Source organism: Ochotona curzoniae, unplaced genomic scaffold (assembly GCF_017591425.1).
Source record: "Ochotona curzoniae isolate NIBS_2020 unplaced genomic scaffold, NIBS_Ocur_1.0 scaffold_3835, whole genome shotgun sequence".
In the NCBI taxonomy this organism is placed as follows: domain Eukaryota; kingdom Metazoa; phylum Chordata; class Mammalia; order Lagomorpha; family Ochotonidae; genus Ochotona; species Ochotona curzoniae.
Window position 1 is genome coordinate 32,121,207 of NW_024467114.1, and position 25,703 is coordinate 32,146,909.

A 25,703-nucleotide genomic window follows, 5' to 3' on the forward strand; every position below is an offset into this window, starting at 1 on the left:
GCTCAGAGAACAACATTTTCTAACCAGTTGATTCTATTTCAGGTGGTTTAAATGCTGTACTTGAGCTATGAGTGCAGAAAAGAAAATGCTGTTCTGATTCTTATTGTGTTGGCTTTAATTATGATTTACCATTTCTTAACGAGTACTAAGCATCAGGCAAAAAAAGAAAAATGAGATATTCCTTCCAACAAATATTTACCGAGCACTCATTCTATGTAACCTTAGACTAGGTTTTATAGAAGCAAAATAATATAAATCAAATGATGATTCCTACTTAAAAGAAAATGGACAGAGTATAAGGTGTTATCTTGATGTTACATTAGACAAAAGCAAAGATGATGGAGCCAGAATAGAACCCATGACTCCAGTTTGCACGCCTGGGAGAGAGAGGAGGAGAGGATGGCACTGGCAGAATGAGGAATCAGAAGGAGCAAGAAGCAGGGTTGAGATTCACAGACGTGGAATTAGACTTTGAACAACAGAACTGGAGAAGGGAAAATGAAATGTCCTCGATCAGTCTTCATATTTTTCTATGAGAATGCTTGGTCAAACCCTACTGTCACAGGCTGAAAAAGACACAGTAATAAGGAGCATCGAATGAACCCGGCAAGATAGCCTAATGACTATAGCCCTTGTCTACAATGCACCAGGATCCCATATGGGTGCCAGTTCATGTCCCACATGCCTCACTTCCCATCCAGCTTCCTGTTTGTGGCCTGGAAAACCAGTAGAGGACAGCCCAAGGCCTTGGGACCCTGGCTCCTGGCTTCGGATTGGCTCAGTTCTGGCTGTTGCAGCCACTTGAGGAGTGGGCCAGTGGATGGAAAATCCTTCTCCTTGTCTCTCCTTCTCTCTGTATATCTGACTTTCCAATAAAAATAAATAAATATTTTTAAAAAAAGGAGAAGGAGCATTGAAGACTTTGACGTGGTGACAACAGCCACAGCACGTGGAAGTTGAGACCATGGAAGAAGAGGACACTGAGTTGCTTACACCTCCTCGGTGGTGTGTTTTTCATCTACTTGAAAGGCACAGGAACAGAGACACAAACACACATACTGAGAGAGCTCTTCCTTCAGCTGATTCATTCCTCAAAGGCTCACCACAACCAAGGGATGGGCCAGGACGAATCCAGAAGCCGAGAAATCCACCCAAGTCTATCATGTCAGTGGAAGATGTCCCAGCACAGGAGTCATCATATCTGCCTACCAGGATGGATGGGATGGGATGGGATCTGGTCCAAGCAGGTGCTTAGTTCCCTGCACTGCAGTGTGTGTGCTCTGACAAAGGCATTTTGGACATCTCATATTTCACTTACTTCAGATATGAAGAAATCATTAGCCAAAATTATTGGGGATGAGTCAGTCAATTGAAACATAGTAGCAAAAATTACATGGTTTATATTCAGTTGTCAGTCTGTCACAGCGGTCAAAGCCACAGCAATACAGAAAAAAAAAAAAGCCTGAGAAAACCAAATGACTTTGACATTTGGGAGTCACTGGTGTCCTTTGACAATACTTAGAAGAGAGAAAAGAACAAAGTCACATGATATTTGTCCTTTTGGGATTAGCTTCTTTCACTGAGCATAATGGTTTCTACTTGGTATCATATCATATGTTCTCTCTCATATAAAGCAACCTTCATGTAAAATACAAGATCAATAGATCTGCAGGCAGACATGTGTGTACATATAGCCTTCTAGAGGAACTGTATAATAGAGACTATCATATTGAGGTGTGCATCTCTACTTCCAAATCAAAGATGGACTCCCAATGAAATCCTTAAATATATCTTGACAATGGGATACTGGACTCTCTTCCACTGTCCATTCCTAAATGCCAGGATACACTTAAATAGCAGAACGAAGGGCTTATGATTGTTCTTGAAGGGCTATAATATTGCAATAACATAGGGAAAATCCATGAGGTGAGAGGGTTTGGGGATGGGAAATCCCAGAGCCTATGGAACTGTATCATAAAATAAATAATTAAAAAGTCAAAAAAGAACAAAGGTGACACATTTCTGTAACATCATCACCCAGCGTAATACCTATTTTGCACTAGTTGCTCAGCAAATACCATTCTGAACTCAATCACATGTGGGAGGGCAGAACAGGCACAGTTGGACAATGAAAAGTTGAAGAAAAACTCACCATAACATATAGCTCTCTCTCTCTTTTTAAGCATTTTTGCTTTTTCACAAGAAGGATGGATTTCACCTTTCTGCAAGTGATAGAAAGAGCATGCCACTTGGAAGACAGGCAGTGCTGCCTCAGTGTGGTAAGCGAGCAACACACCTGAGCCTCAGGCTCTGAGTTTCCCGAAAAGCACAGACCATCTGATCCTCAGCCCCATAGCCTCACTGGGACCACTGCTTCTCTCCTTTCCTTCCCCCACCCCCCATTTCATTCAGCAGACCTCTCTTAGGAACAACCAATTTTAGAAGACAGACAGCTCTGTGGTGGGAGCGACAAAGGCTAGGGTGGGTTGAGCAGTGTTTTCAGCCCCATTGGACCTTCATTCTGTGCAGAAGCAGCCAGGCAGACTTCACCTGGTGTCAGGGGAAGATGCTGCAATGAGGACCTGTCATCCTTGGCCCGTGTCACCTTGGATTTCCATCTGAATAAAGTACGCTGTATCTTAGATTGGATACTATGATCTCTACTGGTCAGACTCAAACATCTCCTTCTAATCAGCCTAAAGGATCAGTCTTTTAACATCCTGAAATTACCATCAGAATTTTACTGGAGGTACAAATGTCCTTGTTTTTGTTTATGTTCCTCAGAATCTGCATCCCTGGGATGAGGCTTGCGACCCAGTGCATTAAGCTGCAATCAGCCACACCAACATCCCCAACTGCTCCACTTCTGACCCAGGTCCCTGATGACCCAGATGGGAAAGTACTGGAAAATGGTGCAAGTGTATTGTCATAGAAGAGTATATGGTTCCTGGCTCCTGGCTTCTACCTGGCCCAAGACCTCTCTGGGCCATTTGGGAAGCAAACCAGCAGCTCAAAAATAATGTCTGCCCTGCTCTCACGCCTTCCTTATGCCTCTCCAATAGACCATTAAATCTACATTAAAAAATATAGCCAATACTACTGTCTGTTTCTGTCGTCTGCAGCCGACTCCCTCTCCATGGAATCCTGTCTCTCCTCGCCTTCTGTGGGGAGCCTAGAGTGTTCCCGATCTCATACGCACATCCCCCTCTTGCCCCATGCTTCCGTGGCTTTTCTCTCTTCCCCGTCTCTTCTGATAGCAAGTGCAACAAATAAGAAACAAGACAAATATCACCTTAGTGGCAAATCTCAAGACAAGTTATTTGCGTAGAGACAATTGGAAACATAATGAATGTGTCTTAAAAAAATAAAATAAAAAATAAAACTGGGAAAAATTCTTCATGTACACTATAAGCAAAAATGAAATACATAAAAATGGCTTTCTTATGCTATTAGTTAATTAATTACACATAAGATTAATACCTAGTAGCTATATTCCATAATTTACTTATTCCCCTAAAGAAATCTAGCCGATTTATAAAACAGCATTTTGTTGTGGATAGAAACTGTGAAACGGCATATTTTGGCACAGTTTTACATGGACGGTTTTTCATACTTGTGTCACTAGCGAACAAATTAGCCCTTCTATTTGCTTGTGGCAAATATAATTGGGAAACTCAACATGAGGATATTTTATTTTCAGAGCAAAGATTAAATATTTAGATGTAGGAAGAATATATCAATTTGTGGCTTAAAATAATTCGCTTTCAAGGGAAAAGATCGGTCAGAGTTGGCCTTGGAAAGAACAGCCTAAATGCATGTGTTTTTTCTTAGCAAGTTTGAAGCCCATTCATCAACGGACTGAAGCTGACTTGCAAATCTACGACTACATGGTTATAACTCAATACTTTTATTAGCACGGCTACAATGTGGGCTTTCACCTAGGGAAACTGTCTCAATGATACTAAGCACCACTAGTTTCCGCACAGAGCATATAAGGCCAGGTTCTGACACAAAACGTTTAGCTTCAACAACCTGCCATTATCCATAACGTGTACGTACAGCATCTATAGTAGTGGGACAACCAAATGGCACCGAGGAGAGCTGTTAAGCTTCTCTGTAAAACTGGCAACACAATGAGATGGAGTGCCAGGATTTCAGCACAGCCAAGAAGAAGGCAGAATGATGTCAGTTACACGAGTAAACAACGCTGGCTAGTCAGTCCCACCACAGCAACTCAGCCAAAATAACTAAGAGCTCCAGCATGGTAGCCTGGTGGTTAAATCCTCGCCTTTCATATGCATCAGGATCCCATATGGGCTGCGGTTCCCATCCTGCTCCCTGCTTGTTGCTTGGGAAAGCAGTTGAGGATGGCCCAGGTCCTTGGGATCCTGCACCCGCATGGAGACCCAGAAGAAGCTCCTGGCTCCTGGTTTTGGATCTCTTCAGATGTGGCTGTTGCGGCCACTTGGGGAATGAACGAGCGGATGGAAGCTCTTTCTCTCTATCTTCCCTTTACTCTGTAAATCTGACTTTCCAATAAAAATAAATAAAGTCCTTAAAAAATTAAATGTGAGACTACAACAGGAAAAATAGCATCCACAGTAAGAGTTTTGTGTTTTGTTTCTTAGACATGCTTATCTATTCTGTGTTGTATAATCATCGGCCATGGTCAAAAAAAAAAAAAAAGAAAAAAGAAAAAGACACGGATATAGCAAATAAAAACATAATGTGGTCCCCAGTGCTGAGGCCACTCACCCTGCCTCTGAGGGAGTGTCACGGGTATGGAGCAACAGTGTCCCCAGGCTGGGAAGCACAGGCAGCAATACCACGCAACTGTGGCTGAGCTGTGAAAGACTGCACACAAGTTCTCCACTCCAGAGCAAGGGAGGCTCCAGGCCGGGAAAGCTCCCTTCCTGATGCAGGGCTTAGGCTGCTTGCGCAGGTGCACAGGAGGTTCAGAGGTGAAGGGCCCAAGGAGGGGAGGCCCAGGCAAAGGGGAAAGCCGCTGCAAGCTCCTCGACAGGATAAGGAGCTGAACCAGAGCAGCCCTTCGAAAAGAAGGTGGTTCAGGGTCTCCCTCTCAGCGTGGGGTGTCTGACAGCAATCACCTACCGCATTCTAAGACCACGTCCAGGGCCACGTCACGGGCCAAGGGAAGCCAGTCCTCGACTCGGCAAGGTTTTGGCAACAAGGCTCACACTGCCTTGGATCTGTGCAACGCCACAGGACATTCAAGTCACATGCACCCACCCGTTTCTAGATTCAAACCAATCCAAGTTACCCCAGAACTATTTAGTCTCCAAGTCACACTAGCCACATTTCGGGAGTTCAGTTGCAAGGGATCCCACGAAACAAAGGGCTGCTGAGTTGGGAATTTCTCCTACACCATGGAAAATCCTACTGGGAAGTTCCAGTGTGCGCACAATGATCAGTGACACACAGCTCTGGCAGATGAATGCACTCTGAGACTGTATCGTGATTCTGTCACATGTGGGGCGGGCTTGGCACTCAGCACAGCAGTTAACGGATGCCCTCCTCCGGTATCAGAGTGTCCAGGCACAGTTCCGGCTTTCTGCGAAGGCAGACCTTTGAAGGAGGCAGAGGATGGCTCCAGATACTCTCCACTAACACCGGGTGTCTGCCACCCCTCGTGAGAGACTTGGGTTGAGTTTCTGGCTTCTAAGAATTTGAGGAATGAATCAACAGGTGGGAGGTCCATTTGTTTCTCTCTGCCTTTTTGTCTCCGATGGCACACAAAAAAAATCACTATATAAAATACAAGTAAGATTAAGATAGGTATTTCAGAATAAGGAACTGAAAACTCAAACTGTAAAATGTTTTAATCATTTTCTTTTTGTTAGCTATGTTCTTCAAGTGGTTAGAGCCTTTGTTTTTATTCAATATAATATATAACCTGGAAATGTGAAACAGGAGGATATTAAGAAATAGGGTGGTTCAAATGTTACCTTAAACTAATTTTCAAATAACCTGTCAGGAACGTACTATGTTTGTCTCACTACAAAACTGTGAACTCTTTAAAGTTGAAAAACTTCTTTTACTTACATCAATGTATTTAACATTCAGTAAGAGGCCCTACACGACATGTGGTTCTCAAAATACGGAATTAAGACCTTGGGTCTGGCACGGTAGCCTAGTGGCTAAAGTCCTCGCCTTGCATGCACCAGAACCTCATATGGGCACTGCTTCATGTTCAGCTCCCTGCTTGTGGCCTGGGAAACCAGTTGAGGATGGCTCGGGGTCTTGGGACCCTGCACCCATGTGGGAGACCTGGAAGAAACTCCTGGTTCCTGGTTTCAGATCAGTTCAGCTCCAGCTGTTGCGGCAATTTAGGGAGTGTATCAGCAGATGGAAGATCTTCCTGCCTCTCTTCCATTCTGTATATCTAACTTTCCAATAAATAAATAAAAACTTTTTGAAAAAGACCTTAAAGGCATTCTTTTCATAGACATTTCACCATCTCTGACTGGGATGACAGAGAATAACACTAAGAAGTTTAGTACCTGACCACGGACATCTGATTTAATGGTAACAGTCACAATGACCCAAATAGGGAAAGATTAAAAATAGCTTTATTAAAGGTGAGTTCTGAACGCTTCTTCGACCTAAACAGGTGGCAAAGAATGCAAGAGCCAATATGAATGCTGAAATAAAACTAAAGCAGCTTCATGAAAGAGGAGCTTGGTGACACAGACAAAGATAAGGGCACTTGATGATCAAACTTACATGTGCACTAACCTGTTATTATATGCTGCCTTAAGTGAGAATGTGAGGAAGCAGATGGCAGTTAGCAGGCCCAACACACACGAGCGCGCGTGCACACACACACACACACACACACCCCATCTCTGTGCCATACAGGACACTTTCATTTCCTACTGAGTGGACAAAAATCGAATTGCAAATGATTAATCAGTTACCTCGACTTCTCCTCCACCATTTATGACTGCAGACATTTAAGTGAACATGTTTACACGGACTATGTCCCCACTGCTTCAATTTCAGTCAGTGTGAACGTTACAAATGAAAACTCATTCTCCAATTGTCCTCACAGCTATACAACAGATAGCTAAATTCTTTTGAAGTCTTAACTATTACTTTTTGCCAAATTCTCAGTCCCATCTTATCTAAGCTGCCCTGCCTGTTTCTAATTGGGCATTTGATGGGGAGCAAAACCTCTGTTCTTCAGAAGGTGCTAGTTAACAGTTACGATGACCTGAGATGTAATATGCAAAAGCATAGACCTTCCTTTGTAGGCTTAAAATCATTAATATTTCATTACATATTTTATGGAAGTGGATGGATGACATATTTCTTAGTTATATACAATCAGAAGTTAAATATGGTCAATTTCCACTGACTTGGGAAATCTGACATCAGAAAGCATCATGAGCTGGAGCTTATCAGTTAGCAAAGGATGACAGACGGGATTAAGAACTCAAGCCTCTTTTTGCCACTTCAGTTCTTTAATAACTTATTTATGTGGTCACGACTAACAATCTAAACCACTGACACCAATAATGCATCCTGCTGATGGGTACTGAGACTGCCCTATGCCCTGCTCTGTGCTGGAGGATTTTCTTGAGTGCCTAGAAACATTGAAGACGAATATTTTCCACGCCTGATGCTTGGGAAACCCAAGGCTCAGAGAAGTCCTGCGTTGTGTAAAGGCCACCCAGCTCCAAGTGACTGTGTCCAGCGGAAATTCTCACTTACCATCCAAGACCTAGCCAGCAGACCAATTTCTACACATTGTCTTTCCAGATCACACAACGTTTTCTACACTAGTTTCCCCCCCTAAACAAAGGATTTGAATTAGACCCTCAAGTGACTACAAGAAAGGGGATTATCACATCTTTCTCCGCTTACACTAGGTCTTAGCTCCAATGACTTTTCATGCAAGTTGTACATGCAATCCAAGCACCCAGCTTCTCACTCTTCAACTGTGGTACTTAAATGTTTTATTTATTCTAACCACATCATATTTAATGTCTGAGTCAAAAAATTCCCATGAACTCTAATTCCTAATATGTTTTTGAAGATTTTAATATGACAAATAAACATTATAAGTTTTACTGTCATAACAAATCTCATTATGCAGAATAGGAATTAAGTCAGAAAAGGAATTAAAGATAATACAAGAAAAGGAGTTAAATCAGAAATGGAATTAAACCAACTGGGACTTGCAGAATTATCGTGCACACCATTACAAGCAAAACAAAACCAAAAAGGATTATTAAACTATATATATGAACCATTAGGCCTATTGAAACTTTGTTCAAAAAGCGAGCATCTTAAAATGAAAGGGATTTTAAATTGCTCGGTGTTCATAACCTGAATGCCCCACTCGAAAAAGTCTGTTTAGGAAGTAAATCACCTATTTTAAATAAAGAACTCCTATCTACATTGATGCGGCTTGGATTTGAGAGGAAGAGGAGGAAGGGAGGAGATATTGATCTATTTCCATCAGAGCTCCATCCACCAAATGCCCTCCAGACGTGAGGCTGAGCCATGCTGACACCGGAAGTCAGGAGCTCATTCCAGACCTCCTGGGCAGGTCTCAAGACCCGAGCTACTTGAGCTAATTTCTACCACCTCCTGCATGTGCCTTAGCAGGAAGGTAGAATTGGCAAGCTGTGCTAGAAGCCAGGCATCGTGCTACGGGATGCACACACGCCCAATAGTACCTTAACCACTTACCCAATTCATGCCTCCTACATCCAATTTTAAAGAAGGCGACGTATCTAATTTCAGATGGTCAAAGACTGATTTGTTTTTGCTGTACTTATCAAATCTCTGGTTTGATATTACAAGAAAAATAAGAAAATATAAACAAAAAGCCTTTACAATTCCAAAGTCTTGTTACTGGTATTGTTTATTCTTCTGACTCCAAATCTTATCAAACTATCTTCAAAATAACAGAGATCACTGTACTGAATAATAACATCACAGATAAAAGAAGACAAGCGGGCTAGGCACGATAGCCTAGCGGTTAAATTCCCCTCACCCCCTTGAACATGCCAGGATCCCATATGGACATCAGTTCTAATCCCAGCGGCCCTGCTTCCCATCTAGCTCCCTGCTTGTGCCCTGGGAAAGCAGTCGAGGACGGCCCAAAGCTTTGGGACCCTGCACCGGCCTGCGAGACCTGGAAGAGGCTCCTGGCTTCAAATTGGCTCAGCTCCAGCCATTGCAGCGGCTTGGGGAGTGAACCATCAGATGGAAAGTCTTCCTCTCTCTCCTCTTCTCTGTATATCTGCCTTTCCAATAAAAATAAATAAATCTTAAAGAAAAAAAAAGAAGACAGAATTTAAAAAAAGAAAATCATGGGCTCAAGCATTCTGCATTATATTTTAGCATAAAATGTGGCATTTCTTCCAAAACATGAAACAATATTATTTCAGTCTCCTTAGTTATTTTTTAAAAATTATTTATTTATATATTTGAAAGGCAGACCATGATGGAGAGAAGTAAGTTGGGGATAGCATGAACAGGAAGAGAGACCAGGAATCTTCTACCATTTAGCTTGCTCCTGAAATAGCCCCAACACACAGTTGTGGGAAAGGCTGAAGCCACATCTCCATCCTCGTCTTCTACACGCCGGCAGAGACCCCAGCCAGTGTTGGAGTCATCATCCACTGGCTCCAAGGACGCACAGGGAGGAAGCTGGATCAGAAGTAGAGGAGCCAGGACTTGAATCAGTGCTCCCATTTTGGGTATGTGTATTCCAAACAGAGGCTCAACCTGCTGCACCCCGACACGGTTCCCTGCACGTCCATTCTGAATCCAGGGACTTATTAATCATGTTTACGGTGAGTAGAGACAATCTGGATCATGGAAGTTCACTCTTTGTAAAATTATCACCATGTATATCTCAAAATATAAAGATATCATGTAAAAGACCTGAAGAGTCAGGTTTTTAAACATCTATTTCATTGTGCTTCTTGTTTAAAAGTCAGCATCATATTTCTTTTTTTCACCTCTAATTTATATAAAGACAGCATAATAATCTGCACTTCCAGCCTCAGCGTAAGTAAAAAGTTGAGCTAGCTAAAAATCAAATGGAGTTTCTTAAATCTCTTAGAGAATTACAAACTCAGCACACGGTGAAACTGGAGATCTAGGAAAATCCCATCAAAAGCCACCGCTAAGATAAAAAGCCACAGAGTCAGGAACAGGCAAGAACACTGCAACCATTATTGTGGTTGAGTTTTGGTGTCACAAGTTGCTGGAGGCTGAGGATGGATTAGCTTAAACATTGACATCTCTAGGGACAGATTTCAAGGGGACCGTACACTTGCATGGCTTTTACTTCCAGGAACCCAAGCAGGTTCTCTAAGTGAGGATCAGAGAAAAATGTTCTCTTGTTCAACTGAAAATTTACAAGACCTAGGATTAATATAGGGGAGCCAACTGTTTCTTTATTATCAGCAACGAAGTGCTGCAATGTGAAACCATAAAGACAATATTAAAATTAACACCAAAAAATAAATCAAGTATTAACTTCAAGGATTCTAGACAGAATCTATTGAAGGTAACCCGTAAAACTCTGTGAACAAAATAAAAGATCTAAATTTTAAAATATTAATTATTCATGTCATGTTCATGGACAGAATAACAGAGCTTAGATAAAAAAAAATTCTCCTAAATTTGATCAACACATGGAAGAGGGTCAAGGGTTCTAATATAGTGGGGTAAGGTGCCACCTGTCAGGGCCAGCCCCCCATATGGGCACAGGTTTGAATCCCAGCTGCTCCACATCCAATCCAGCTCTCTGCTAATGGGAAAGCAGTGGAAGACAGGTCAGGCTCCGTGACCCCTGAAACCACATGAGAAGCCTGGAAAAAACTGCGAGCTTCCACTTGGCCCAGCCCTGGATGCTGCTGGTTCCTGCTGGCTTCCATCTGGCCCAGCCTTGGCCACTGCAACCATCCAGAAACGTGAAACAGCAAATGAAAGATTTGTGCTGGTCTCTCTCTATATATAATTTTGCTTTTTAAATAAATTAAAAAATCATTTGTTTCAAAACACAGATGCAACATAGTTTAAGTCAAATCCCCCATAATTTCTTTGCTAGATATCAAGGCCTATGTCCAACTGATATGAAAAGGCAAAATATTCATATCAGCCAGCAAGTTACTGAAGAAGAGTTGGAAGACAGATACTACCTGACTTGAACATTACTACATAGCATGGAAGTAACAAAAGAACAGAAAATGGACCCCAGAACAGACATACAAATACAGGGAGCTGACCTTCAACACAAGAAAAGAGTTAGGCCCTGGAAGATGATGACAATCTTGTCAAAATTCACAGGCATCCCAATACAAAGTAATGAATCTAGATGAAAAGCTTATTTCACTAGAATTAAGTCAAAGTGGAGAACAGAACTACATGTAAAACCTAAAACTATAAAATTTCTAGAAAATAATAGAATAACATTAACATGATCATATATTATGCAATGCACCCTTGGAGATGAAGTTAGGAATGCATGATTCATAGGAACAATAATGATAAGCTGAATTTTATTAAATTTAAATCTGGATGCTTTTTTAAAAACACTGATAAGGGGCCAGCCACTTATGACACTGGAATCCCAGATGGCACTGGTTCCAGTCCTGGCAGCTCCATTCCAAATCAGCTCCCTGTGATGTGCCAGAGAAAGCACTGGAAGATGGCTCAAGTACCTGAGTGACTGTGAGCCATATGAAACACAGCGGAGCAGCTCCTAGCTTCAGCTTGGCCCAGCTCCAGTCATTGGAAAATCTCTCTATATATAACGCTGCCGTTCAAATAAATTAATTAACTTAAAAACACACAGATAAATGAAGGACAAATCATCCATCCTGGGTGGGAAATGTTTGCAAACTCTATATTTAGTAAATAACTTGTACCCAAAATAAACAAAGAACTGCTAAAATTCAGCAGTAACTAAACAAATAGCACAATGAAAATGTGTAAAATACATAAACACCTCACCAAAGAAAATATATAGAAAACAAATGGTTATATGAAAAGATGCTCAGCACCACACGTTATTAAGAAATTATAAATTTAGTCTATTATGAGAAGCAACTAATTATTTAATATGTGGCTTGAAAAAAATTAAAACTGAAATTGCAAATGCTGGCTTGTATGTGGAGCAAAAAGAACTGATCTGTGACTGGTGGGCATGCAAAGTGTACAGGTGCTTGGAAAGACAGTTTGGCCACTTCCTACAAAGCTAAGCACACTCTTTAAGCTCCAGAATCCACAGGTACTTATTCACCTGACTACGTATACCTGGGTATCTACAGCAGCTTTATTCATAAGCACCAGAAGTTGAAAACAACCAAAATATGCATTAATAGGAGAACTGATTTTTTAAACAATCCATGAAAAGAGCACCATTCAACAATAAAACTGAGCTTGAAATTACAAAAAGACACGATGAAATATATAATGCATACTGCTGAGTGAAACATATCAGTATGGAAAGGTGGCATGCTGTATGATCCCGGTTACATGACATTCTGCAGAAGGTAAGACCCAGGGACAAGCTGATGGCTATCAGAGATTGGGTGGGACAAGGGATGGAAAGCAGAAACACAGGGACTTCTGAAAACAGTGAAACAAGGCTGCGGTAGGAGCCAATGGTACAAGCAAGACTTGACATTACGTACTTATTAAACCATGAAGTAAGCCACGGGCTGTGTTGACAACAGTGCATCAACAGCAGTATAGAAACTCCAACAACTGCAACAGAGTGAGGCAAGACTAACTACAAACACCTGTCATGGGCATCAGACTCAGCATCTTACACCTGGGCAGCTGGTGCCCTAATTTGGATTCACCTTCCTGTTTACACACACCGGACGAGGCACCAGGTGACGCTCTCCACCACCCACAGGCCCCAGCTGTTCTGGGATTTGGGGGGTAGTGAACTGGTCATTGGGTGTTTTCTTTGTCACTTGGCCTTTCAATTCAATAAAAGTAAACAAAAGTTTAAAAGTAAAAAACTGAGGGGTGGTGGGAGTGTCAATATGGTACTGCCTGCCTTTTTTTTTTTTTAATAAAAAATAAATCTTACACTGTTGTAAAAGTTACTTCTGCTCCTTCACAACTAAAATCCATAGTAGAACTTAGCTTGGGCCTAGTTGCAGCAGAGCACCAAATAGAGCTCACCCCATGCTAAAGGGCAGAGCAGTCTGCATTACATCTGGGCACCACAATGGGCTTTGCAATGCCGGAGAAGGCCCAAAGTGAACTGACACCCTCATTCTTATTCTGACGTCAGCCTTGGGAGTTGCACATGACTTAAAAAGAAAATGTTGCCTTCTCCTCAGTTTAATGCTGTCAGTAAAGGCAGGGGACTGCAAGATCTTGAAAAGAGTTCGCACAAGCAAAGGGATTTGGACTGAACCTTAGGAAAATGAATGAGACTTCGCTGATAAGCAACTACAACAAAGTCATGGCACAGTGGGTCGGGCTGCCTGTGAGTGACACTGGCATATGATGACAGCACTGGTTCACGTCCCACCTACTCCACTGCTGATCCAGCTCCCTCCTGATGGCATTGGATAGCAGTAGAAGACAACCCCAAGTGCCCGGGCTCCTGAACCAGGCGGAAGACCCAGATAGGACATGGGGCTGCTAATTTCAGCCATCTTGAGGCATGAACAAGTGAATGAAAATTTCTATTTTTCTCCTTCTCTTTGTAAGTCTGCTTTTCAAAAAAAAATATTAAGGACTTTATGGTTAAAGATGTACCCCTCGTCCATGCTCTGAAGGCTTTACTCAACTGAATCCTCCACATAAATGTGCATCAAGCACAGCTCTCATGCTCGTTTATACAGATGCGGGATTGTGCTCTGAAGAAGTTAAATTAATTACCCAAGATGGAAGGCCTGGGTTTCACATGAATGTGTGTGAATCAAAAGCCTATATGACAGTGCCACACTACCTCTGAGCTCTGAGAGAGCACTTGGGAGACTGTTAAATTTATTTGTGTCAAATTTATGGTGAGGCAAATAAATCTACTATTCCAAGCAAGATCAGTCATGACTGTGTGGTTAAGATAGAATTCAAACATATCTTAGAATGCTCTAGTGCTTACCAATTTGGAGTAAGCTTTATTAGTTAATTTTTTTTCATTTAGTGCTATTCTGTTTAAATAGCAGACACAGAGCAAGAGATAAAGTTCTTTGATTCACTGGTTCACTTTCCCAAATGCCCACAGCACTTGAGTGGGGCTGGGACAGACCATAGCCAGGAGCCAAGAACTCAGTTTGGATAGCCCATGTAAATGGCAAAGACCTAGCTACATAAGACATTCCATGCTGTTTCCTGGGGTACACATATGGAGGAAGGTGGAATAGGGATTACAGATGAGACTCAAACCTAGGCGGTCAGATATGGGATGTGGGTGCCTCAAGGTAGCAACTAAATCCCGGAGCCAAGCCCTTACCCGTGGAATAAGACTTCTAGCAAGCATTTATATAAACCTGAGTGTTATCTTCCTTCTGTCTTTACAGAAATGTATGCACACTCGTGTGTGCACATGAGTAACATACCAAAGACCCAGAGAAGCTGGAAAAGGCGAGACAGGAAAAAGGAGGGAGACTTCGTTATTTTTTAAACCTCCTTGTACTGATTTTGGATTTTAGTAAGCTTAACAGGTCACCAAGACACCACAACAAAACTGCAATTCCCCGGGGAGAGACAGGACTATCCCGCTCAGCTCTGCCTTCTTTCCGATGGACTCAATGTGGAAAATGGCATTGGCCGTCCAAACCCTTAACTGAATTCTGGACCCTTTCCATGTCTTATTCCAGTGTTGCTTGACCATTAAAATGAACGATTCAGTGGGGCTGGAGCAGCCTCATCAGCCCAGCCATGCTTTATGTAGTTTGTGCATTTTAGGAGGTTCATCTAGCCCGCCAACTCGCAATGTTCAGGAGTATTTAAGTGGAAAAGATTGTAACATTGAAAGAAAGGCCAAGTTCACTGGGTAAGACCTCAACAATATAAAGAAGCATAAAACCTCTAGAAAATTCTGTCACACCGTTTTATGAAACACATACACACACTCACTTGAACAGAATCCAACTCAAACAATTTTTAAGGTCAGTTCAAAGTCACCGCATGAGCAATAGCTCTGTGAGAAATGTGTGTTATTTCAAAGGTGCTTGACCCAGCAGCTTCCTCTCTCTCTATAGTTTATTATCAGGCCACGCTGCACTATACAAGGGGGGAAAAAATCACCTACTCTAGGCAGGATAGTCTTTTCAACCAAAGCATGAAATTAAGTAAAATATTCCAAATTTCCACATCAACATATCCTTGTGAAGGAAGTGGTAATTTCAGCGTGGATCATGATAGAAAACTTACACACAATTAGGTTATTCTCAACTTCAAGAACCATGACACGAAGACTTTTCGAGAAGGGGCAAAAAGACCCTCAACGTATGCTTCTAAAAGGACAATGTATTAAAAATACTCATGATGGAGCCAATGGAAGTATTATTCTCATGTTTCTAAAATGCCCACATTCTGAGAGCAACTGAGGTCTCCCAAGGGACGGGAAATAAAGGTCCACCCTGCAGACAAAGGTCAGCGCTCTGCAGGCAAAGGGGTCTTCAGTGGTTGACTGCTCCTAGGCAGGCACTGTCTTGCCAGGTCTTGAAAGGTCAACACAGGTTCCAAATTGGGCTCCCTGCTTAAGGGGTGCCCCTGGGGCTACCTTAATCAATTTAAGATCCTTAGGACCGGTTCTTACCCTGGTTCCAGTTTTCCTTTCTTCAATCTGGCTGCATACATATTAGCAATTCAGTATGGATCCATATATAAAAGAAATTAAATGTGTTTAGTATTACAGGCAGATCAAAAGATATAATCCACTCATTTAAATCTGTGATTGAGTTCTATGAAATGCAAGTTAAAAACAGAGGTTTGAAAATCTGGCTTCAATCAAAAAAGGATGACTCTCACAGCTGTCCTAGTATTTCTGCTCTGTGATCAACGACACTACTTTAGGTTTTATTTAATGTGGTACTTGATCAATGATACTGTAGATTTTATTTAATATGATGCAGCCTTAGACAATAGCCATCTTAAACAGTGAACACAACCATCGCATATTTTTATAGTGGTGATTTTTTTGTTTTGTTTTCTTTGCTTGTAATAACTTTTGATTTGTTGAGTTAGAAAAAAAACAGGAGCAAAACTTATTATTGGATAACCTATCAATATTCTTCTATTTAATGAGGTAAATACATGTCTAAATTTTGTCACAATGTTACTGAAAATCCACCAGATTGTATTTCCCTAAATTGGAAGACTTTCACCTACTTGAAATTAATGAAGAGGATTTCGAAATATTTCAGATCGTGTGTAGAAAACATCTGCATTTAATTATATTAGACTTTTGTTAAACAGACAATGGGAATTGAATTAAGGAATATTTTGAAACCCCTGTAGAGATATTAAAGTATTAACGGCTGTTCATGAACTTTATCACTACAATGCTTGAAAATGTTTGGTTTTACAGATCAGCAGCCTGACACTTTCTAAATATCAGGTTTTTAGCATAAAAAGAAAGATACTTGAAATAATGGACAAATATGGAAAGTATTCTACTGGCAAAGACGAAGGCTTTTTGCAACATATATGCATATATATTTATGTTTCATCATAGTTCACTACATAGAGACAGATATTACATAAACACAGAAAATATCTGATGTTTGTATAATTGGAATAAAGGCTTGAAACTTGTAACAAGGGCAGGATTTTCTCTTTGAATCGGGTTGCAGCCTGAGCATCCCCTTTAGCAGCTTGTTATCCCCTTCCAGTCAAGGAAAAACTCAGCTATTCTCACAGAAACAACAGGACACACATGTGGGGGGGCTTTAGTATTTGTCCTTAAGTACTGGGAAAGATGAGATTTGCTTTCTGGAAGTTAACTGCTCCCAAATGCCACTCCTTTTGAAAGCGAGCATCAGCTCTGTAGTCAGCTTTCCATCTCCCAGTGGCAAGGATATATTTTTTCGTGCTCGGCAGGGTGGAAGTCTGCTCTGTGCATGTCACTGAATCGCTCATCAGCAACCTCCTGCCAGAAGGAGACCCAGGATATTCTTTCCTTTCAATGATGCCTCGGGTTCTTGCATGCCAGCCACTGCCCTGAGGCCTGGGGCAACACTCACAGACTCCCTGCAGCAGCTCCTGCACATGCCACGGGTACAAGCCAGTGTCAGGATGACAGATCAAAGTCCCACTTTCTAAAATGCATGTCCTTTGGAGCTCAGTTTTCATAAACTTTATTCCATGTTTTAGAAAATGGAAAGAGACCCACTCTGCTTTCTTCCTTTTATCCCAGAGAAGTTTATTTATAAGAAAGGCAATCTGACATGTAGATCAGAGTGTGACATTCCGATGCAATCCATAAAACTCAATCCTTACCTTTGCAAAGGTTACCCTTGAAGTATTTTATTACAACTATCATTTTAGAATAGAAATGCAAAAAAAAACCCTTAGGCTACTATACAAAAAAATGGCACAGGTTATTTAGCAATATTAAAGTATCCTTTCTCAGTGCCTGATGTAATATTAGCTAGCTGGTAGGTGAGATATTTTTACTCATGATTGATTTTATATTTAAACTTTTATGGTGCTGCAAGGTTAATTATATGACAGGAAATCCCTTCAATATGTGTTTTTACAATTTTAATTACTTCAAATTGCTTGGGAAAAGAAGCATAATTATTGAAATAATTTTGCTCTGTACCTTTCATATATAAATTATATAGACCAAATTTTCAAGAAGATCTGAGTTAAACACATGGATCCATCTTGCACAAATATTTTCTTCAGATCAGCAGGGATTACAAATGCTCTCTAATTTACAACTGTCTCTAACCATATTTGGCAAACACTGTAACATTTAGAACAGAATGTCCACAAAGGATATTGAATAACTACAGCATATCTACGTTTCTCTCTGTCTGCTGCAATGGCGCATCTAACATCAGACACGTATATATCAGACAGCTCTGATGGGAAAACAAGACCAAAGCTGATCCGGCCCAGCACTGTTGACTAAGCTGGACCAGTTCTACTCATCACGTCTTAACAAAACTGCATGGGTCTTAGTAGCAATCTTCACTCTGAGTTCTGCAGAACCTATGAGACGTTAGGCAAGTCACTTCCTCAGAGGTAGGCTGGGTCTTACCTGTTGTCCCCAATTACAATATAGGGCTTTCAGAAACTTATCAGGAAAGAAAAAGTTATTATTTCCAATTTTATAGTAATGGTTTATGACTCAGCAAAAAAAAGAAAAAACTGGAGGATGAGATTATAGAGGGCCTCACTAACAGAAATGAGTAATTTTTTTAAATCAAAATTCTGATCTTCTTTATTCTACTCTGTATTGCTAATGAGAAAGCAATTTGTCTCAACTCCAAATAAGATAAACTTAAATTCCTTGAAAAGGAGACTTTGATTATACTGTAAGTCAACTGATACAGAAATCTAAGTGGGGATGTGTGTGTACGTGTGTGTGCACGCGCAGGCTACATGCTCTAGGGAACGTTTATGTAGGAGCCAGGGGAGGTAAAACATGCATGATTTGAACCCTCTGATTTTCTAATAAAGCCGTAACATGAAACTAGATGTATGACACACAAGAGCAAGCAGGGTTCTTGTTGAAAGCCTCTTACCAGTTTTGCGAAGAGGGAAATCGTCCTTGCTCCCCTGCGCCCCTGGTAACGTGTATTTGTAGGATGGAGATGTCCCGCTAAGGGGTGGAGAGCTTTGATCCAATGAGGTGTGGTGAGCAGCCCTGCAAGAGACAAAGAAGGGCCCCCGTTGATTGTGGAGTTTGATGGCAAGTTGGTCAGCAGTAATCACTTGCACATGCTGGACACGCGTCTCAGCTGTGTTTATGTTCTTTCTTCTCAGTGTACACAAACCACAGCCTCACGCAACCACGTTTGCTGCAGTGCAGGATATGACGGAATGACACAAGATTCCAAGGAATGCCCATCCTGGACTGGCCATGCACTCCCATAGGCACATGTGTTTGCTCACTAACAGAACTTACCCACACTCTGAGCTTTCGATAATCTGAGACTATTGGATTAAGTTTCCTTAAGTCACACTAGTGAAAAGTTGTCATCGTGACCTTTAACCAACAATGTAGAACTAACAAGGTCCAAGTATAGACATCCCAGGACTTGGCTTTTGAAGAGCTGCTAGGAAGCACATACAAGAACATGAGGGTGGCTTTCTCACTGAGGAGGCAGTACTGTGCCAAGAAATCCTCAAATCCCCTGCCTCGGACAGCTGTTCTGAAGACACACACATCACATCATTGTTCTCCAATATCAAGGTGGGATTCACAACCATTTTCTCTCTTTCTTGGATGAATACAGTAAATGCTGTAGTAGTGTTACCACAGCATATGTTATAGGTGTGAATTTAGACTATTCAGGGTCAGTAAACACCTACAACTAATTTATAAGACAAAAACAATGAACACAGCATGGTGTCAGCACGGCAATGGTTACTGCAGCAGTATTACTCACCAGAGTCAAGCCTTCTCAATCTTTAACTGGTTATAGCTTATCTAACTATGACTAGCAAACATTGTATCCAACTCAGATTCCATAATCAGTGGTTCATGCTTTTCTGGAGTATCCCAATTTCTCAAGTTTAATCCAAGGACTGCAGTCAACATGCGAGAACCATCTGTGATAGGGAGATAATCGCTTCGGGGCCCTAGGCTAAGGTCATTTGTGATAGAAAGCTAATTCAGAAATTTGTGAAAAAAAACTGAATCAAAACACAAATTTATTTTGGTGCTAAATATTTTTGAAATTCATACATACTTTTTTCATAATAAGCACTTTAAGAAACTTTTTAAAAAAAACCCAATTGCACATCAATTTCAGAATTTTTTTCACAAAATAAATGTATCCATCAATTCCATTGTTAATGAACTTTCTAAAAGTATTTTCATATATTCAGCAAAAGAGCTAAAGAGTTTTCAGCTAGCAAACTGCAAGGAGATGCTTCCCATTATAAAATGGCATCATCTTTCTTAAAACAGACTTTACTTTTGAAGGAATTATGAATCAGTTATGAGCTATAAATGTGAGATAACAAAATGGTATTCCTGTCAAAATATTTTGCGATGCTAATTGAATGTTTCAACATTTCCCTTGAAGACTGGTGTCTCAAATGAACCAAACTACATAGTAGAAATCAAGTAGGTAAGTTATTAAGTACTTATAAAACACCCAGGACTGTTCTGTTATAAAGCTTTGAATGGAAAGAAGGAAAGACATGTCCAAAACAGGCTTGTAAGTATAGTAACTCTTGCACTAGAACTCCCATGACGCTGACAATTTCAACACAACCAAATTAGTTATCTACTTGCTAGAGTAGGTTATGTCACCAGTGGATTTTAAAAGTGTGTAATTATAAAATCCAATTCTTCGGTAACAAATTCATTTATGAGAGAAATTGAAATGTTATCAAGTAGTCTATTACCCAAATAACATAAAAAAAAAAACAGGCCCCTGTCACACTTTTTTTTTTAATACTCTTAAAGAGTACCACACATTATCTTGCCACAAAACTTGAAGAAATCGGGTGCCACACTTACTGTAATACCACAGTGTATCCGCATGAGTCTTTGAGTGACTATGTTACTGCATGGGAAGAAATGAGCTGGTGAGGGTACAGGTAAACCAGCTGTTTCAGACACAGGTATATTATTTAGCTACCTGCTCTCCTTCCTTCCTATCATCCTTCATCTTTCTTCCTTTCTGCCTTTTCAAATTGAGTCAAAAATCTTGTGGATTAAAAAAAAAACATATATATATATAGCTTCTACCAGGACAGACAGTGTGGTACAGTGGGTAAGCTCTGCACATGGGAGGCCTGCACCCCAACTCAGAGCTAGGAATTAAGTTCTGCCCCTGCTGCCCATCTAGCTTCTTGTTGAGATGCACTCCTGGAGGCAGCAGACACCGGCTGCTGTCTGCAGTGCCATGTGAGACACGTGGATGTGGTCCCAGCTGTTGGCTCCAGCCAGCCCAAGCTAGCACACCTGTGGGCATTTGGAGGAGTGAACCAGCACATGGGCTTTCACAGCTCACTACCCCCAGCACCACCTACTGTTGCTCTGCTTTTCCAAAAAGAGAAACAAACAACGAGTATAAAATAGCTCTGACCTCCATTTTCTATCTAAGTGAAATAGAATCAGAGTCTGCTGAATCTTTGACAATTATTTTATGCATATCACATCTGAGGACAGAAGAACAATGAATCTCTATGCCTGATCCCGCATGTCAGATACTCAGAAAAGAACCTAGCGAAAGACTCTAGAAAAGTCTCAAGAAAAATGATGAAAAGTGAAGCTTATTTTGATGAAAAAAAAAAAAAGCAGAACTCATGCACAGCTTTTCTATAATATTTTCTACGAACTTTCTGGAATCCCTAGCATACATACTGTCTGTGACAGCCTTGACAACACTGCCTCTGGAGGGCAATTCTGATAGTCTCATTTGACAGACAAGGTGACTCATCCTTAGAGAACTCAAGAAACTGCCTCAGGACCACGGGGCGATGGCCACCCCAATGTCTGTGAACACGCTGTCCAAGTTCTCAACACCTCCCCGACAGGTTCCCCACCCCCCCGCTCCCACACGTGAAAACTACCCAACACCGCACGTACGTGTACCAGAGCTTGGGATGGCGGCTCACGGAATGATTTTTGCCATTAGCTGGAGTGTCTTTTGTTGCTGATTTACTCAACAGGAATTCTTGAAGCTTCTGTTTCACTTCTGTGCTCGCCACTGCCCCTGCAACACACATAGGGACACGGAAACAGAGGGCCATCGTGAGTCGGGGCCTCGCAGGCTTGGACACATTTCACAAGAACCAAAGAGCAGTATCGCTGCTCACAGCACAGAAAGTTTCCTACCGAGGGAAGAAAGCAGTGCCTCGCCAGGCTGGAACAAACGGCACAGGGATGCTTTGTAACCACTGTTTCAACTGCCAGTTTTCAAGAGACCATCAATGACTTATTTAATTGCTTTTGCAGAAAGGGAATTCCCAGAATTAATGTGTTTTTCAAAATACTGCTGACGTCCAAAATGGTTCTCGAATCAAGAATTTGGGGGAATGTACCATGTCCCTTAAATACATTAAAATGATCCGAGAGGCTGGTTTGAAAAAAAAATTAACTTTTCTTTAAACCCCTCTGAGAGTTAACCAAATAAATATTGCTGACAATTCCAGGCCAAGTCATCACATTTTAAGGCTCTCCTCGACCTGATTTTGAACTGACCTCCTACACAGGACTTATTTGGTTATGTCTCCCTCTGGTGGAGAATTCTTTCCGCAAAGCGTCTGAGCAAGCAGACACTCCGGGCAGCCAAGCCTTGCCTTCCAGAGCAGTTACTGCTTAGGCATGGGGAAGGAAAGCATGATGAGCAGATGTGGACCTAAGGATGATTCTTAAGCCCAGCAGCTTTTCCTGGACAGAAACCAGCACCTCTGCCAACACAACGCTATGTTGACTTTATGAGATGCTCTTGCAGATTAAATAAAGGGGGCCACGGGTGTACGACTCCTTCTCTGAATTACAGACAGAAACTGGGCCCTTTGGATTGCACTCTATCAGATTCCTTCCGAACGACGAGCGGCTAGAGATGAGGGGAGAGTCCACCTGTTACCCTGGCGCCTCTTACTTTCTCGTCCTCTGTCTTTGCTTCTGAGAGGAGGAAGTTGCTGTTCTCTGCGATGCCTCTCTACTTCCTGTTCTTGCCTCTGCTGCTCCAGTTTCTGCTCTTTTTCTAGGAGTTCTTGCTGTTGTTTTATGGCTAGGAGTTCCTGTTGCAACTTACGAGAAGAGAAAGACATGAGAGTGTGCAATTTCTTTAGGTTTCATTGTTAGTAGTGACTCAAAATGACGAGCCAGTGGAACCTCTGTGCTTCCGTTCACATTCTTACACGCTTTTCTACAAATTAGCCAACAGTACACAAGCAACTAGGGCCACAATGGTCTTTTAACACGACAACAAGCAAGTTTTCTCCATTCACCTGCACTCCCACATTAAAATTAACCATTCAATTCACCAAGGTCATTTTATTTCTATCGACTATTTAGAAACTTTACTTGTTTTGCTTTGTGCACAAAAATGACCTGAAAGACAACGCCCAAAACTCAATTTTTACAAAGTTCCTTCATGATGAACAAAGAATGGAAACCTTCCGTTGAGAAATGGCATGGAAGTCATCGAAGTGAACAAAAATGGTCCAATATGAGTTCATCTGAAGGAAGTCTAACTCCTGTCCTCATATGAGTTGCTCAATATACAAATAATAAACATTTTTGCTAAATTTCTGTTAAATGCATCTTTAAAAGAACATGGCATGAAACAAATAGAACAATTGTTAAAGATGTTTTAAAAACATGCAAGTTCTCAAGACACTAATGGAATCAATATATCTATATATCTCTATATATCAATATATCTATAGCGGGTTCTTCTCTAGCAAAAAATAGTTATTCTTTTCACCAGGACAGAAGAAGCTTCCGCAGTCAGGGAAGTATTGCTTTCATCAAATAGCACTTTAATATCCTATTGTTTGATTCTCCGAAATGGTTGAATTCCCTGCCAAGCAACAAATAAGATGAACAACGGAGCATTCTTAGCAGCCGTCTGGAGCTGTCGGTTTCCTATGACATAGCTGTGCCCATGGGAGGCTAACTGAAGATTCTGATGCCTATGGGGCTCTAATGTCACTAACACCTACAGGCCTGCTAACGTGCTAACCTGTTCAGAACTGGACTTGCACCTCCTCCGTTTAGAGGAAAGTCTGCCGCGCACATCCACGTCCTACGATACATGATATTTAAGCGTGTAGCACACTAATTATTCTTACCAACTTTAACAACAGATTCTAGCAACATTCATGAAGAAATTGGTTTTGGCTTTGGTAGGGTACATAAAACTCTGAGTTTTCCACTGAAAAATAACAGAACAATATAAACACTTTCTAAGGAACAGCATCAGAGTCGCTCTCTACTAACAGAAAATCGACACTCTATCAACCAGGAAAGCCCCATCGCTCCCGGGAGGACACGATTAGAAGCATTTCTGACTGCTCCTGTGACCACAGAGTTTGCAGTTTGGGCCTTGGTACTGCAGTTCCTTAGTGAATGACTAGGTGTTACACCGTAGCAGACAACACCTAACCTATTAAACTCTACCTTATCAAACCGATTTGTCCTTCACCCAGAGCTCCATGGAACTGAAATTTCATGCCTTAAGGGGTCTAAAATGCTTACAAGGATCATGTTTACTATGCATTACCAAAAAATGAAGAAATGACATTTTAACAATAGGAAAAAGTTTACTCCTCCATTTCCAAATGTTCTGATCTTGGGAGTGGCAGGGTGACTTCGGAAGTTTGAGGACAGACAGGGCAACACGTGGGGTAAATCTTGGAGGCAACCCTTACTGGTTGTCTACCTTGAAGAAAAGTTTGCCAGGTAGAAAAATGAGATGCTTAAATGTAATGCAACAGAGGTTGATTATTCCAGAAGCCAAAGATTCAAAAAGCTAATTCACTTTTATGTATCTTGTACAAATAAAGTGTTGAAGAATGATAAACATTCTTTTCAGCATCAAGCCTTATCCCTAAGCAACTAACAAACAGAACCTTAATGAATTGAAACAAAAACTTAAGCATCTTAAAAGAAAAATTAAGTATGTTTTTAGCTTCTGCATAAACCATCTATTACTTTAGGAAACTATATCAAAAGCTAACATTTCCTTTAAGCTATCTCAAAATCATTTATTCCTCTTTCCCAATATTTTCCAGGTATCAATACACCTAATGAATAATTGTGCTTGGGCCAAAGGTATGATAAGTGTGTATTTATCACAATTAACTTTTGAGTAAAAACTAATACAATCTCAAAAAAAAATTAACTCCAGAATGCACCCAACATAAAGGAAGGAGTACCTTAGGAGCACTGCCCTATACCCAGAGCGATATGACTCACACACAGCAGCAAAATAAACTCCAGAGATCCTTAGATCTTAATGTATGGGGAGCAATGTAATTTGACTCATTCATCACTGCCATCCCACTGTACCAGGACAGACTGAAGAAAGAGATCTAGACATCAATATTCCCATGATCGTTTCAAAGGTCAAGCTGCAATAGCATTTCAGCATTCATTCAAAAACAAGTCTATAAACTCAAGGAAGGGTACCCAATACTTCAAAACAGAGCTATACACTACACATCCCACAGAGGACCCAAAAGAAAACTTTCACTCTTATTTCCAAGATATAGTTTAGATGATTAACATTTAAGGGTTCTTAAGTTCACTAGTGAAAGAGAAATTTACCTATTTGCATCATGTATTTTGGAAAATAATACAGATATGCTAGGTTGAGGAAATATCTTGTAGAGCTGGGAATGAACATAGGGGAGAAGACAGCATCTTTACCTTCTCAAACATTACGGTATTAAAGCAGCTAAATGACATACTGTTCACCTAGACTAGTCAACGGTGTGTCCCCACATTAGTGTCAACGTGCTTAATATGCATGAAACAGTGAAACCCTTGCCAAACGATAGAAATGTAACAGCTTGCACTAGTAAGTTAGCTTACGCTG

The 25,703-nt window shown here is 41.1% G+C and overlaps 1 protein-coding gene across 11 annotated transcripts in view; it reads right to left on the bottom strand.

Moving 5' to 3' along the window:
• Window positions 1-25,703, bottom strand: part of HDAC9 (histone deacetylase 9) — a 579,622-nt gene that overhangs the window by 316,323 nt on the left and 237,596 nt on the right. For 5 of the 11 annotated variants that reach the window (XM_040964718.1, XM_040964721.1, XM_040964719.1 and 2 more), the window contains 3 exons: window positions 22,758-22,908; window positions 21,740-21,866; window positions 18,717-18,838 (listed from right to left, as the gene is read on the bottom strand). In XM_040964718.1, coding sequence (XP_040820652.1) covers window positions 18,717-18,838; window positions 21,740-21,866; window positions 22,758-22,908 — 400 coding nt within the window. Of the gene's footprint in view, window positions 1-18,716; window positions 18,839-21,739; window positions 21,867-22,742; window positions 22,909-25,703 lie in introns of all 11 variants that reach the window. The other 6 variants (XM_040964720.1, XM_040964724.1, XM_040964727.1 and 3 more) reach the window with 4 other exon arrangements.